We start from the raw sequence: 17,055 nt of genomic DNA, 5'->3' as shown, positions 1-17,055 counted from the left end.
AGCATCGCTGTGATGCCACCTGCCTCAGGCTTCACAGGGCTGCAGGAGACCACATCACATCCTCATGGTTTGCAAGAAGAAAGAAACCTCTCCCTGGTATTGGAGACATCAGAAAGGAGACTGCCACACAGGAGGGGCTGGCAGAGCTGTGCTTAGGTGACTCCAGTCACCAGGATGGGTCCTGCTCCACCTGCAGATCTGTGTCTACAAAACCACATCAGGGGCTGGCAGGGGGATATCCCCTAAGAAGTCCCTGAATTGACTTTCCACAACAAGAATAGCTTCACAACTCTGTTCAGCAGTCCCTGATGATGAAGGCACATAAATTTTAGACAGGCAGCTTCCCTCGGGGCATTCCCGCAGGCACCACAGAGCACCCACACCAGTACCAAACCCTCTAGGCTGCTGGGATGTTCCACACTGAGGCACTGACAGGATTTCCGAACAAGCTGTTGTCCAGGCTAGTAAATAAAGTTTCTCACTGGATACAAGAACAAATCATGCTACAGTCTGTCAGGTAGGGTGCCATCCAAGAGACAGACTGCGATCTCTAGGCGGCCTGATATGGAGAACAAATGACACCCAGGCTAATGCTCCTCTGGAGTATTAAGACATTCGCTGTCTTCCCAGCCCAAAGAGCATCCTGCACACACAAGGGTCCCTTCCATATCAGGTAAATGTAAGGCCTAGGCTGCCTTTTCTTTCCCATTACTTAGACCTAATACCACCATTTTCCCTCCCTCTCCTCCAAGGGTATCATATTCCCCTCTAGAAGAGGCTCAGAACAGAAAGTTCTCCCTAGAGGGAAGAAGGTTTCTCAGCTACTGAATTCAGAAAGTGTCTCAAACTGTTTCCTTGGCATTTTTCACTAGAAAACACCTCTACCAAGAGACCCCGAATGTGGGGCAATCCTTAACATACAGACACTTGCCCCACCCAAAACAATGCAGTGAATGCCTGTAGGATGTTGCCATCTCTGTACAGTCAGAAAGATGTAAGGCTACACCTGAAACTTTTTCCAGCTACTGACTGGAAAATGCTAAATGTTCTTCAGCATTTTCAGGAAGTACAATGAACAACAATTCCGAGGGCATCTCAAAAGCAGACTCAAGCTTTCAATCTTTTTTTTTTTCCTATTTCCTAAAAACATTTGGTTTCCAAAGGCAACACCCTTACTTTTTTAACTTTTCACAAGAATGAGTTCTTTCTTCCTGATGTAACAAGCCCAAAGATACCACTAATTTTATGGAGACTTTCACTCACTGAGAAAACTGTATCATTATGACAGGGCAGGACTAGAAATTCTTATCCAACTAGAAATCAAAAAGGAGCATTTGCATCACGCAGCCTTTTGGCACCAAACCTTAACAGGGAACATAGTTTATTTTAGCTTTCTCCTCCTTGGAAAAAGAAACTCCTTCCACAAAGACATCAAAAAGCTCCCAGCTCTCACCTCCTCTGCAGTAAGCAGTTAAGACACCCAGAAACAGTTAATTTTGATGATTTTAATCTGGATTTTGATAATGATACTTACAATCTATTTGGAAAAGTAAAAACAAGGGTAAAAGAATAGATTACTGTGGACATTACTAAACATTTGCTGTCCTGAGCAAACCCTGCTTCTCAACCAACAGCTATACAAATTACTGCAAAGTTGAACCACACACTTCACCAGGCACATAAACAGACCAAAAAAAAAAAAAAAGTCCATAACTTATTTTTCTACAGGCAGTTATTTGCCTAATTGTGCTTTGCTAACAAGCTCAGTCACTAATCCAAAGGAGGAAAAAAAAAGATTACACAGCTTCCTCTTCTCCCAGGCTTTCAGCTCCTCTGACCTGAGCTTCTAGGCTACAGCTTAAGGCAGCCAATTTAACATCAGCACTTGTTACAACCTGAGATAAAATTTCAAGTTCTTCTGAAAAAAAATAGGTCATCTCTCTATCTTCCTTCATCTGCAGCTAGGGGAGTTTTAGATTGGATATTAGGAAAAAATTATTACTGAAAAAGTGGCCAAGAGTTGGAACAGACTATCTAGGAAAGTCCTGAAGTCACCATCCCTGGTGACATGTAGACATGGCACTTGAGGACATGTCCTAGTGGGCACAATGGTGTTGGGTTGACAGTTGACTTGATCTTAGAGGTCTTTTCCAACTTTAATGATTCTATGATTGCTATTCTTTCTTGTTGATGATAAAATTAGCAGTTTAACTTTTAGTGTGTTCACTCATTTCCAATGTGGTCTTTACTCCACCATCTCTACTGGTGTTTTCCTTCCAGCCCCCCCTTAAGAGACACATTATTTCTGTGACCTGTTCCACTCCAAAGAGATACCACCTGCTCTCCTGTTTCTTGCCAGCTCTCCAAAGCCACAGTGCTATTGAGGGGGTGACAGAAATCAAAACAACTATAAAGCTACCCAGCCATGTCTGCTTTACTGGAGGCTTTAATCACATGTGAGACAAACCAAAAATTTTCAGAAGCCAGGAATTATCTTCCAAGAGCTATTCCAGACTGTTTTTCAAACATAAGTGTTAATACCCTAGTTAAGAATATTACAGCATGCTACTTTTTCAGTGAGGCAAGAATGCTTAGTGTAATTTTTAAAAAACTGCCTCTGCTGTAAAAAGGCCCAAATAATCATGAATTAGTAAGGCTGATAAAAACTTTTTGAGCACTTTGTAAAATCCTTTCACTGCAAACATATCAGTGCTTGAAAAAAAATCTACCTTTGCAAGTTGGCTCAGTACCTGATTACCCTTAGTGCTAAAATAAATGCACAATTCTAGTATGAATTTATCTGGTTGCATTTTCTTACTGCTTGAGTTTTGTTGTATTCCAGGTCTGTTAAATTTAAGTTTAAAAGTATTTCCTACGTAGGTATTTACTAACTGGAATTAAGCCACTCAGCTGTTAATTTTAAAACCTTGAGCTCCAACAAAACCTCGCTGTGTCCATTTTCCAGTACCTCACTCATTCCTATAGCTCTTCCTTGATCCTTCTCCAGCCTCTTCCAGTCTCTCCTAAACAGCTTTCCAGGACCAGTTACACTACTGCAAACAGAGAGAAGATACACATATTTTAACTGCATGACAATCTTTGATCAAACAACTCCATTTAGCCAAGAACAAACTATGATTGCTGCACACATACATCCCAGTAATGGATGTACTTTCCCAGTTTTCACTTTTTCTTTCCATTTAGGTTCTGGAAACACATTGCAGGGAACACATTATTTCCTGCTAATTGTGTAGATCCAAAATTTGTGTTGCATGGTTGTATTTTGCAAAGCAAGCCAGGCTGTTTTACAACAGCAATTGATTTATACTTTCACCAGTCATCTGTCATCTTCAAGCTGCTTGGATTTCACCTCAAGTAACAGATGAAGGTGTCAATCCATTACCATGGAGTAAGGCCAGGAGCTGGTTTGCTAAGTCTCAGCAGTCTTCATTTGCAACTGTGATGCCAGCCAATGTCTCTAATCTATTCAATTTCACACATTAGTTTTTATTACTCCAGCCTTAGCTTTAAATACTGTGAAGAGGCTGAGGCTCTACCCATGGGCCAGTATCTGGCCCCTCCCAAGAGCTGATTTCTCAGGAAGCCATAAATCATTTTCCTGACAGCACTCTGCTTCCTAAAGCAAGCAGGTCACTATCTGTTGCCCCCTACTCCCAGCTTTACATACCCAAGGGCTCCCCTTACACAGTCCCCCAGTCTCCGAAGAGTCGATTTCTAGAGTCATGAATTGCTAAAAAAATTTAACATTGAGGTGGAGGAAGATCTTTTAGTCCCAAAGCAAGGACACCAGGCAAAATTATTTCATTAGCTCTCTACTCTCAGCATTTTTCAGACTGCCTTGGCTTTGAGGAACTAGACAAAGCACACAACTTTGAAGTGCAGCTTCGGTTGAATCAGTGTTTTACTGCAACTGCAATTAACCAGGCCAGGCCTAGGTTCACAGGGATGGTAAAAAAATGACCCACGCAGTACAAGTTACACCCTATCTTTTCAGGACTAGTTGCACGCTTTGGTCACAGTGTCTCTGTGAGAAAGGAACACCCTCCCACACAAGGACAGCACGAAACTGCTGCAGCCAAATCCACTTAGAGGAGAAAGCAGCCACAAAGCTTTTCCTAGCAAAGCCTGCAAGCTGATGATGAGATGCCTGGAACCGAGGCATTTCTGAGTGAAGGACATCAAGCATTTTCATAGCAGGGTGGGGACACTACATCCTTCAAGGCTCCAAACTTCCAGCACTTCCAGTTAATGTTTTTAACATAGCCACATTGAAACCTTGTAATTTTGGGGATGCTGAAAAATAAATTTCCACAGAGTGATGATACGCATTAAACTATTCTTGCTGGTTATTGCCATAGTGCTCTTCAGTAAACACTGACTTTGGAGGATTTACATGTATTTAAATATTATTATTCTTTCTTCCTCCCTTCCCCTCACCCCCCATCTGGAAAGAATTATTCTGCAAGTCTAACGACAATCATTTGACTCACACAAAACAACACGAAACCAAGACTGTCAGTAGATTTATACCACATCCTTTAGGGGCTTAGTTTAGTTTCACATAGTGAAACATATAATGGCTTTCATAATTTTCAACAGATAACTTGAAATTAGCCATACCACAAAGACAAGAGCAAATGCACAGTTTCCAATAACGTTTAACTGATTTCTTTTTTTTCTGATGTGCTCTGGAGAAAGAAATCATCATCTGCAGGAAAAAAATATGCTGTGTTTAAAGCATATTTAAGCCTTCTGCTATTTTAAGGTTTTTTTTTTTTCCTCTCTAGAACAGTGTTATGCAAAAATCAATAGCTAAGAGATTATCTTTTTCTTGAAGACAGCACACTAAGTCATAAAGATACATGGTTGACATTATTATAGATGTAAATTTGGAACAATATTAAAGTTTAATCTCATTCTATGATGTTTCATACACAGGTTCCAAAACAAATAAAACGAACCACTGCTCTTGTGTGTCCCCCCACCACTTTTTTTTTCTTTTTTTTTTTTTTTTTTTTAACTATGATTTTTATTTAAATAAGACACAGGAACTTCTATACCGAAAAAAATACAAAACAAAAGCCACACATTTCCTTGTGTAAAGCAATATTACGTGATAACTTGAATACTGTTCAGCACAGTGGCTAGAAATAACAGTACAACTATGTACAAAACTTTAAACAATATTTGACAAATTTCTACAGCTGGATGTAGAATATAATCGAGATAAACAACTGCTGGGAAATTTACATGGCAAAGCATTAGTTTTATCACATTTGGTTCAAAACCTTTGAATCTGCTAAGAACAAAATGTGCAGTTTAATTAATATTTAGTTTCTCGTGGAAAAAATAAAGACAACGTGTAACGGTATTGTAAATATTGTACAGAGTTCATCACTGATCTAAAACCTACTCATCATATTCCCTGGTAACCTAACACCAATAACTGAGACAACAATTTCCTATCTGGACATAGCCAGAGCATAAAAAGGTCATCAAACTGAAATGTTAATCTAGAAAGAAAAACATTAAAAGGAATTGATACATCACAAGTATTTTCTCCCCTTTATCTTCAGTCTATAAAATACACAGAGTGTTTTCACCTAGGCCTGAGATTAGTAGGGTTAAAAATGGCTGTTGCTTTTCAAGGTTTTTCTTATTAAAATGGTTAGAAACAGATCTATATTTTCTGCGAGGGGAGTCAAAAACCAGGGACTGTTTTATAGGCTTGTAACACAGTATTAACAAAACCAGAATAATAAAAAGGAAACCTCCAAAGAAAGCATATACTTAGTGCGTAGTTATTGGTAGCTCACCCTCACCCCCCTCCAATCTCATCTTCAAAAGAGGAAAAAAAACATAATGGAGCAAGTTTAAATGCTCAGTAGCTGCAGGCTACTAATCTCTGCAGTTCCTGGAAAAGGTGATCCTTATTCTCTTAGCAGCAGACAGCACAAATGTAGTTCCACTGAGCTGAAAGCAATGGAGCAAGAACATCAAGTTTATTTTGCCTTTGGGGTCCCTCTTTGTATCACGGGAAATTATCTCTGAAAGCAATGCTCCTCTTGTTCCAATACAACAGAAGAGCACCACTAACCTGTTCTTGCCATGTATTATTTTGAGAAAGTGTCCAGCCTGCAAAACCAGGATTATTTTACAAGGAATTTTTTTTTTTTAAATTCACATTTAAGGAGGGGGTAAAACACACTTCTACACACACAACTTAAGTAACTGAAAGTTATGGAAGAAGTTTTGATTAAGTAACATGAACTCAAAACTATTATTTTCCCCACCCCTCTTAGAACACCTACTTGCTACTTTTGGACTTTAATCCAAACACAATTACTCACTACATAAACAAAATTCAGCTCATCTAATGCTGCTTGACAACATCTGAAAACCTACTTCCAGCCAAAAAGTGAATGAACATTTCCAAAAGAGAAACTAAACATTAATTTGACTTTCAGACAGTAACAGTAGCATTTCACATCCTTAACTGCCAACAAAAACATGAGAGGAAATCCCCATCACCCCCTGGTGAAACCTGAAAGAATTTCTGTCCTTGAACAAAAACATTCTTGTCTTTCAAAATCCTCTCACACAAACGTGGAATGTTTCTCATGTACAGCCTAGTACTGAACACTTTATTTGCAACAGTTTAACAGTCATTAACTGAGCAACACCTGAAACCTTTAAATGCCACATTTTTACATATATTGAAATGACAGTAAATGCAACAGTTGTTTTACTTGTAAGCACATGACAAAGTGATATACATCACAGATTTGCTGGTTCTCCTCATGTTCACCCATGTCCAGGGTCATTGCTCACCTGGATCCGAATGCACTTATTCCAAGAAAGTGGAATGTAATGAGGAAATATTAATGCATAAAATAAGGAAAGGCAAAAGAGTGATGTTCCCTCTTTAGCTTTGTAGCTGTAAAATATTTTATATCCCAATATGATATACATTCCAAGTTACCTGAGTTTACACTTCGAGAGAAGTACCTGAAGCTAGGCCATAGGGTGGGCACTGTGCAACTGTGGTGGCCATTTTTTTTTTTTTTTTTTTCTTTTTTTGCATTGTGTGTATTACAGAAGTTAGAAACATAAACGCCTGGATCAATTGTAAACATAATCCTGAAGTACAGTATTTTCCATAGGACACAACACAGCAAGACATTTTCTATTCAGACAGGCAACTTTTTTTTTTATATATATATATATAGAGCTTATTTATACTGTAGAATTTGAAACAGAACACAGGACACAGTACTAATCTGGTCAAACATACTATGAAATGCATAGTCTCCACTTAAAATGCTTAATGATATATGGATCCTGCAGGCATTACTGCTTTCTCACAAAAAAATGCTGAATATGGATTCTGTCCCTGCCAACAACAGCGTCAAGATACTTTTCCAAATGCTGCTAAGTATTCTGTCTTGTTCTGAAAGGCTGCTGCCTCATGCAGATGTATCTCCTCAGTCTTTGTTTTGGGGCAGAGGCCTGCTCCACCTGGGTCTAGATTAAGACATAGCTCTGAGGAGAGGAATGGTCTTCAGTCTGGATTTCCTGCAAAAGCGGCTGCTGCTGCTGCTGGGGCTGTAGCGGGACCTCTGTAGAGTCCATTGTGCTGGTGTCATCTGACAGAGAGGAGAAAGAGACCCGAGAGGAAAGCTGCTCCACAGTCAGGGTGCTCAAAGCTGTGCTTTGGGCAGAGTTTGGAGAGTTCTTCAGCGTCAGGTCTGATGAGGGAAGGAGGGGGCCCAGAAGTTTTACAGGACAGAAAGCTGATCCGGTTGGGATGAAATTAACCTTGTTTTTGTCAGGACATGAAAAGAGAGGGGCTGAGACAGGCTGACGAGACCTACAACAAGAAAAGAGATTATGTACCTGGCCAACCAAGGTGGGTTTTTTGTAAGTCATGAACTTTGTGGTTCTACACGTTGCTAAAATGTGAATGACAAGGAATGGGATTAATTGGACAAAGGGGCAAACATCTTCCATATTGGTAGTCAGCTCACTGATCCACAGCATTCAAAATAGTACCAGCACAAAAATTATTTGATAGCTACTGGACAAACATGCAACTTCCAGCAGGAAAAATCTGCAGCACATACGCACATGAAAAAATGCTATGGTAATTTAGAATGGCACAAATTCCTCTTAATAAAAACAATGCAGCAATGACACATTTAGTCATATAAAATCCCCATGAGAATGCCAGAAACTAGCCCTCTCCTTTCCTATATTCCATAATTTGTTTGGAGGCTTCCTGCACAACCCAACATTGCTCCATCACCATCCGGCAGGCAACAAATGCTGTTAGAGCAAGAAACTTCCACTCCTTAATTCTTTCATCCACAAAAGCATGCAACCTTGACAGCCTGAGCTGTCCCAGTACTGCTGGGTCTAGGGGAAAAGACACGATGTCCAGGAGTTCCATTTCCAGTGTCTTGCTCAGCAAAAATATTGAGCAAAGTCTCTGCCATAAGTATACTTCCATCTACAAACACTTTACGTAGGTTTCATTCCATTTTATATGTTTTAACCATATCAAAACATAACCTATGCTTCAAATTGATTAACAATTGTGATAAGGAGAGTTTTGGTTCTAAGCCATGAATATTTAAAAAGTTGATAAAAGATGTATGAAAAGAGGTTTATAAATGCTTAAGAGAAGTACCTTATCTTTTCTGCTAGGATTTTTGTTGCCTTTTAGAAATGCACAAAGAGTTCAAGCATAAAAGACTCCATTTCCTCTTCAAACCAACGTGAACACTTCAACTTCTCTTCTGTACAAACTCTAAGAATAGTTTGCTCCTGAAAAACTCATCAGCTGGAATAGTTTATTCATCTGCAGTTCAACAGGCTCAGTAAACAGGTTGACTGCTTTGCAGATACCAGCTGACATAAAAGGATTACTTACGACATTTCCTCAAAGACCTTCACTCGCTCACATCCCTCTGGGGGCTCTCGTTTGAACATGTAGCTGTTGTTTGGTTTGGGAGATGAGGCATACTTGGGCAACGGTGAGCTACTCCCACTGTCTGAAAATTTAAAGCAGTTATATTACTAGAGATTGAGAGTGCTTTTTAATTAAACTCGATTTCCAAACAAGATGCCTTTTTTCACAATTTAGCCATTATGCTGGGTTTTCTTCTACCACCACGTTTCCTGTATTGCAGGCCATATCAAACACCCTTGTATAGCACATTTCTTCTGAATAAAAGCTTCAGTGCAGCAGTAATCTATCATATAACAACACATAACAGGAGGATATTTGTATGTGGAACACTGCAATTGGAATAAAGCAGAGCTGTTATCCTGGAAACAAATACGTTCTTTATTATGTATTTAAAAAAAACAAAACATAAATGAACAAGGCAATATGCATAATACATGCAGAGGAATTATGAGTCGTAATGATAATATACCTTCTCACTGCATAAACACAGCTATAGAAAATGTGTGTGTACAGCATGTATCTGATTTTAAAACCCAGCTCTTCACTGGAACATTGACCTCATGAATGGTTCAGAAGTTGCAAAGAAGCAAAGCACGTTTGTAACACAGGTACTGATAACTCATCATGACAATGTCCCACTTCAACCGTGAAGTAGTTTTAGTATCCAAAAGGAAACTTCCACAATTCAAATCTCTCATCACCACTGATTATATGATACAGGTATTCTTTGTAACTCTGTCTCTGTATATTTTACTCAACGCACTTGGCACTAAATGTGTGAAGATCTTGGATACAAGGCAATAGGCAGATTTCTTTGTACTTCTTGGAAAATACAGAAGAGAAGGCTCAACTTTGGTGATGACAGAAGCACAAGAGTTTGAAAAATTAGAACTCTTTCAGAGTTCACTTTAAACGCTCATCCTAACAACACAATGCCCAATGCACTAAGGAAATGAAGTAGGTACAAAAACAATTACTCACAGAAAATTAGCCTTCTGCAGTGGCTTTTATATTTTCAAAGAGCAACATCTGTCTCAGGCTAGTATTAACAGCTCCTTAATCTCTGCTTGGGCTTACAATTAAAAAAATGAAATGGCAAGGTTAAAAAGGATTCTCCAACTTACAAATACACCTTATTTGGAAAGTAATAACTGCTGTTGCTTTACTTTCTTTTGAGTCTTTCCACCGATGTGGAGTACCTTATAATTTTTAACTCGGATACCTTTGTTAATTCTGTTGTTGTTCATGTGTACCTTTTCAGCAGCAGAGGAAAACCAACCAAAATTTCAAGCAACATGATCTAGATTCACTGAAGCATGCAAGGCTGTCTTTATCAGCTTGCAAGCAGTAACTACACAAACAACTGTATAACCATGCCTTGAATACAGAGGCTAATCATTAGATGTTTAAAGCATCTCCGTTTCCTCTTAAAAGACACAAATCAAATCAAATGCCACACTACCCTTTGGAGATTTACTATGAAAGATATGAGAGGAAAAAAAAAAAAAAAAAGCTGAAGTGAACATCAGCAGTGTATTGATTATTCATGTTTCTTGTTGTAGAGTGAACACAGAACTTCTACATACAGAATTTTAGGTGTTAACTGTATAAAGGCAGAAAAAGCTCAGAGGCAATATAGATATTTGCCAAGCTGGGAGCATGATGGTCCTGTTGGCATCTTTCCACTGTTGGCTCACACAGCTCATTCCAAAACCAGAAATCATTAACAGAACCCAGACAGTTTGTTTCCTTCTTCTAATATTTAAAACTGAAGATCCAAGTTTCTATTTAACAACTTTGAGACACAGAACGTGCCACTGTTCATTCCACCAAATAGTGGAGAACTGCGGAAGTAAATCCAAGGAAAGAATGGAAGTGAATTCAATGTCTGTTCTTGGAAGATTTAAAGTCTTGTCTAGCCAGTTCAGCTTTCAATCAAGTTTTTGGTTTACTTAGTCCTGTCTGGCTGAAACTTTCTATCTAAGACAGCTGTTAAACAGCTAGGAAAAAAAAAATTAAAAGCATGTAATGTAACTATTTTGTTTCACTTTACCCTCACTGCTTTTGAAAGCTTACTGAGTTGCTAGCTTTTCATTTTCACACACCCCACTTCTGTTTGAAAAATACGTGTGGTTATTAGGAGGCTCACACATACACATTTGGTATTGGTTCTGTCTTACAGTAGCAGTGTGAGAACGGAAGGGTACTGGGAAAATAGGCCATGAGTTAGTGGTAAGAAGTGGAATTTACAGCTTAAGTCAGTCTCCACTTGTGTATCCTGTAAGTTTTTAAGTGCTCAACTGTCACATCATTAATCCTAAATGACACTGCAAATGTGTATTCCCAAACTGTCCTATTTACACATCGTTTTTAAGCCTCGGGAAGGGTGACACTTACTCAGAGGTAAGGGGACACCTCCTGAGTCTTCCAGGTTTCCACCAGTAGGGTGTGCCCTGATGGCATCTGCCAACCGACTGATCAACTCTCATTAAGATGACAATGACTGAAGATTTAACAGATGTAACCTTTAAAGTGAGTTTTGTTACCACAGTCACATAGCAGACTTATTACACAGAATTTCTGACAAGAAATATTCAAAATGGATATATTCTGTTATCTAGAAAATGGTTACGGTTGCAATTGAACACTAAAAATACCACTTTAACCAGAAGACTTACTACCACAAGTTTTAGTTTGAACATATTACAACGGCAGAAGAGGCAAACTAAAAATGAATCCATAAAACAATTTGAGTGACAAAAGTTAAAGGAAACAAGTAACTAATAAGTAGTCTGTAAGTATTGGGATTTGTTTTGAAAGGCTAAAAAATACCTTTGTTCCTAAGGCTATCGAAAGACTTCAGGTACAACTTTCATTTCAGAAACTATGAATGAGATGCCCAGAAATTAAAAGAACTTAGAAGCAACATTTTGATGAAGATGAACTTGAACAGCCTGCTAACAACAGCAGGAATACACTGCTACACAAAAGCACCTAAATCTAAATCCCTCAAAAGCAGGTTATGCTACCTATTTTTGTACAAAAAAAACCCCACATTTTATCTGTTTATACCTTAGGATGCCTCTGAACTTTACCTGTCACAGCTGCTAAGTATGCTATTCAGCACTCTGAATTACAATCTCATGGACCACAGCATGATAAAAGAGACCTGGTGAAACCAGGAGCTTTAAGTCTCTTACCTTGCAATAGGCTGAAACTTGAAAACAAGATCATAAAGCCAGCTGCTATCAAAATAGCTTCTCTCCCACCCTTCCCTCTCTGCTCCAAATCGATACCATTTAGTACCACTACTCTGTTCAGAAGTATTGTGGGCCTTTTCTGAAATTTAGCTTTCACCTTCTTTTGAAAAATTCAATAGATTTAGCAAGCTTCTTGCAGAAAAGTAAACCAAACAGCTGATACAGTCCAAAGAGCAGCTGTGAGGGCCTCAGGCCAAATCACAGCTTTGCACAAGAAATAAAAGATGCTTTAGAAATGTAAAGCAGTGCTGTGTCTGTACAGAGAACTGGCTCCTCTCACTGCTCATGTCTCTCAGACAAACTACTAAACCTTCCTTCCAATTCAGCAACACACCCATGTGCATTTGTAAAGCTGATAATTGTATTTTTTAATGGTAAAGCCAAGTTATTCCTGTAGAGAGGAAAAGAAAACCTCAACTTTAGAAAAGTAGCAGAAAAATACCTTGAATTTAAAAAGGCTACACTTGATTACACATACATTGTGTTTTTCAAAACTTAACAGGCCTCACTGCAAACTCATTACAGTTTTATTGTAGAATCACAAGCAACTTTAAAATGAAGGTATGAAAACTTATTGAGTTTTGTTTTATAAAGCAGTTAACAACCAAAACAGATGTTAACAAACTGACTCCCCAAATCTGCTCTTTTTTTATGATTTCTACGTATAACCCTCATACATCTATAATTTTGAAGGTAACATTTTTATTCAGAACAACTGTGGGTTCTTAATGACATGAGAGTAAAAGGCACCCTTTCTGACTCTACTTTTACAATCTAAACAAACCATTTTCTGCTGGACAACAGCTATACATTTTTCTAGTTTCTATCATGGCCTTGAAGCACAAAGTGATGATGAGCAGTTTGAGCTTTTATCTTTCAAAAGCACATTAATAAGTATCTTAAACTAGCTTAGAAATGCAATTACATTGACTGTAGAAAGCTGGCTGTTTATCACCGTAACTTGTACACTACTACAAAACCAGACTTGATGCAAACCTAGGATTAAAGCCAGTCTTAAAACCAAAATCCATTATGAAGTTCAGCAATAATTTTTATTCCAATTAGCTGTTCAAAAAATCCAAGACAGGAGATAAAATCCTTGAATTGCATTAAAAAGGTTAAATGCACTATTGCACTATTAAAAACTGTGTTCACTTAGTACTGCCAATAAAGTAGCACTGAAAATTCCAAATACTGTGATAACTGAGTACTAACTGAAAAAGGAATTATTTTCATTTCCTCACTTTCTGTCTTACATTTGTTAACAGGAATATTTGAACAAATTTACCTGTCCTTTCCCTGTGTTTTAGTACTTTAGTGGATATCTCTAAGTGATTCATTCTTGACAACACATTACAATTCACATGCACACCATACAAGAAATGGGTGGGGGTGGAGCTAATATCTTATTTTGGGATCATGGCCAATTAGCATGCTGAGCTAAGCCTCTTATTCTGATGTAGTTAACTTACACACATACCCAAATTCAGGATTTGGGCAGGTGAATTTGTTCTCCACTACTTTCTTTTAAATCCAAGATGAGAAAGTAATACTTTTCAGAAACCAAGAAAAGTTATTATTCTCCCACTGCCTTCCTTCCCCAGTTACTTCCCAACCGACTGTAAGAACTATTAGAGAGTCACTTAAAGAAAAAGCTTAACCTTACTTAAATCCTCAAAATCCTGCTGTCTTTCACTCATTAGTAAAACTATGCTAACTCTTAAAAGCTTTCATCTCCTCTGTGAAATATACTACTCTTAAGAGTATTTCACCCAAACCTTGCATCCCTCCAAACTAAAGTCCATGTTTTCACCCGATAGAAGACTTCAGTCCAGCTGACATGAAGCCTAGGAATAATTTCATAAGTAAACAGCTGTCCAAAATATCAGTTTTTTTACACCAGTGCCTATATTTCCATATTACAGTCAGTAACTCTCAATTACTGAAACTCTAGTTTACTGCCTCTATATAACGAAATTTCATTTCGCAGACTTTGGGGAAAGAAAAAAAAAAAGGATATTGACATATTAACATAAATTATTCCGAAGTTTTTGGGTTGTTATGCAACACACACCAATATTGACTCTCCATTAGATTATTCAAATTCATATCTGAGCTTCTAACCCAATCGCTCCAAGAGGAATATTTAAGTTCAGAAGCAGCAAAACTTCACCACCAAGAACTTCAACTCACCCATGATGAATAGAGAGTCTACCACAAACCTTCTTGAAACTCTTTTCAAACACAAACACGTCACAATCTGACTTCTTCACATTAAAATCTTCATAAATAGTTAACAGTGTTTGCTGTGCTCCTCTGACATATTTATGGAAGATGTTTGTGAAGCTTCACAAACAAGAGGGAGAAAGATATGTAAACAAACAAAACCAATTTTCAGGTAATTCCTCAATCCCTCCACAACGAGCAAACGAAAACAAAAACTGATGTAATGAGTAAAATGAAGGTAGTTGGAAAAGCAGGACACCACATGCCTCCCACAGGTAAAGGCAGGCCATTCTACTCTCACCTTTATCACGGTCATAGAGTAAATCTTCTGTGGAGCAAGGACTCCCATCCTGAGATTCAGGAGGGCAAAAGGGAGAGACACAAGGTGAGTGACTGCTGCAGCTGCTGCTGCGCTCCTGGACAGACGGAGTCTGAGTGTCGATGCTTCGTGTGCTACTGCTACGATAGTGAGCAGGTAATGGGGCCCTTCGACCATCAGGGATATCCAGAGGCTGCAAAAGGAAAAAGCAATTTAGGTTACAGAGAAAAGATCAAACTCCCCAGCAACGTCAGCCTAAAGCACTCATCGCTGAAGTTGAGACAAGGCCTAAAGAACAGCGAACAAGATAGTTTTGAAAGAACGACTTCTATACAAGAAAATAACACAATGTGCAATGGACACAACATTACTTACACTGAATGCTGGGACAATGTGTAAATGTTCCAAGCCTACTGCATGCTCTTGATGCAAAGGTAACACCAGAACAACACATGCTAGCATTATGCTTTCATATTTTTCGTGATTGCTTAAAAAAGCAAACAATTTTTGAGAAAGGTCACTGCTATTATGAAGGCAAAACAAGTACACTGACAGAGGGAAAGTAGAAAATGTCAAATAGAATGGCATACTATTGCCATAACAACCAACTGAATAACAATTACAAATTAAACCATCCAGGTTGTGTTAGTAAGTCATAAATTCTCTAGCGCACCTCCATGTTCTCTCCTTCACTTCTATAGTTACCTCTCATTCCCAGTGGAAAATTAGCTTTATCATAACAGCAGCACTGCTTTAAAATATCAAATGAAAAGTAAAATTTTGCTTAGAAGTGAAGGGGGGAAAAAATGCCTGCAAGATTTAAATAGTATTTTTATCCTCACTTCACTGAGAGAGCTTTCATGTTCCAGCTACAAAAACAAATGAAGTATTTTCCTTTTCATTTTAAGGAAAGATTTTTATTTTATTGTTTCCTTCTCCCCCAAATATTCCAAAACTAGAAAATTCAAGCCAACATTTCTGCAAGGAGTAAGGATGTGGAACCTACTGGTTGTATATTACACTCTCCCCTTTCCAGCAACAGTCTGTCCAAAACCCACGACACTGCTATACGGAGGCAGACAAAGCAGAACGGGAAGATCCTTTTCTACCAATGACTGTTTCAGTCAATACCACTTCACATTTCCATTAAGAGCACAGAATCAAGCTATAAAGAGAGCACTACCATTGCTACATCAAATGCTGAAAAGTTTGGGCACAGCTGTGTGGTGAGTTCCAGCAGCCCAGTTCACTTTGCCTGTGTGTTCCAACATGAGAAGGGGTTGCTGTTCCCATGGCTCCCAACAGGCCATGACTCACACAATGCACAAGACAGACCTGAAGCATTATGGCATTTGTTACGCAGTCAGAAAGAAGGTAGAAAACAAGACTGAAGCTGTAGAAAGGAAACAGTCTCATAATTAACAAAAAAAAGCAAACAAAAAAACTTCTATGCAGAGCAATGTTTCTGTTTTCATTTCTGCCATGAAAATCCTGAGATGCCAGGAAGCCAGGAAACCCTCTCTTTTATGCTATCCCCTCTGGATGCCCAGTCTATGAAAGGCTGATTTGCAAAAGTCTTCAATGCTCACAGGGCAAAAGGAGACTGTGGGAGCTGCCCTTTAAACTCCTAAAATAGCATGCAGCATCCTGAATTACTGAAAAATTTTTCTTCCCACAAAGGGAACAGAATTTCAGACACTCTGTAATAGCAGAGGTGCAAAAAACCCAGGAAGAAATTCAGATTTCTGCCTTCAAAGCAAGGTTTAATAGTTACCATTGAAACATATACCTCACAAGGAGAAAACAAATAAACTGAATAGCTGCTCACTGGGTGCATATCCTATGCTCTACCTAGCAAGTAATGCAAGGATTTAAGGGAAGGAAAAAACCCAGTAAGTGATCACATAATTAAAGACTTCAGGATAACACAGATCTTCTTCCACACCTGGGGGAACAACATAGTCTTACATAGCCATGAACTATATCCCCCAGTCACATACTTCAACCTCCACCAAATTAAAATTTGAGGTACAGAAAGTTATCTGTATTTTAGACATGCCTCCAAGTATACACAGAACTAGAAAAAGCTAAATATTTATCATTCTTTCCAAGTAAAATAACCTTTAAGGCACAGAAAATTCCTGCAAATATGTCAGATTACTGTGCTTCTGTGTTTATCTTTCCCCAAATATTGAACCGAGGTTTTGACAAGTGCAAAAGACTTCATGAAAATACCAAAAGTACTGCACTTTTTTAAA

The 17,055-nt window shown here is 38.5% G+C and overlaps 1 protein-coding gene across 5 annotated transcripts in view; it reads right to left on the bottom strand.

Moving 5' to 3' along the window:
• Positions 1–4,905: 4,905 nt before the first annotated feature.
• The window catches only part of GLCCI1 (glucocorticoid induced 1), a 53,365-nt gene continuing 41,215 nt past the window's right edge, over positions 4,906–17,055 (bottom strand). For 2 of the 5 annotated variants that reach the window (XM_071735301.1, XM_071735302.1), the window contains exons 6-8: positions 14,780–14,990; positions 8,954–9,074; positions 4,906–7,891 (exon numbers count right to left, since the gene is read on the bottom strand). In XM_071735301.1, coding sequence (XP_071591402.1) covers positions 7,546–7,891; positions 8,954–9,074; positions 14,780–14,990 — 678 coding nt within the window. In that variant the 3' untranslated portion in view covers positions 4,906–7,545. Of the gene's footprint in view, positions 7,892–8,710; positions 8,831–8,953; positions 9,075–14,779; positions 14,991–17,055 lie in introns of all 5 variants that reach the window. The other 3 variants (XM_071735304.1, XM_071735305.1, XM_071735303.1) reach the window with 2 other exon arrangements.

Source organism: Heliangelus exortis, chromosome 2 (assembly GCF_036169615.1).
Source record: "Heliangelus exortis chromosome 2, bHelExo1.hap1, whole genome shotgun sequence".
In the NCBI taxonomy this organism is placed as follows: Eukaryota; Metazoa; Chordata; class Aves; order Apodiformes; family Trochilidae; genus Heliangelus; species Heliangelus exortis.
This window is presented reverse-complemented; position numbering and strand designations above follow the sequence as displayed.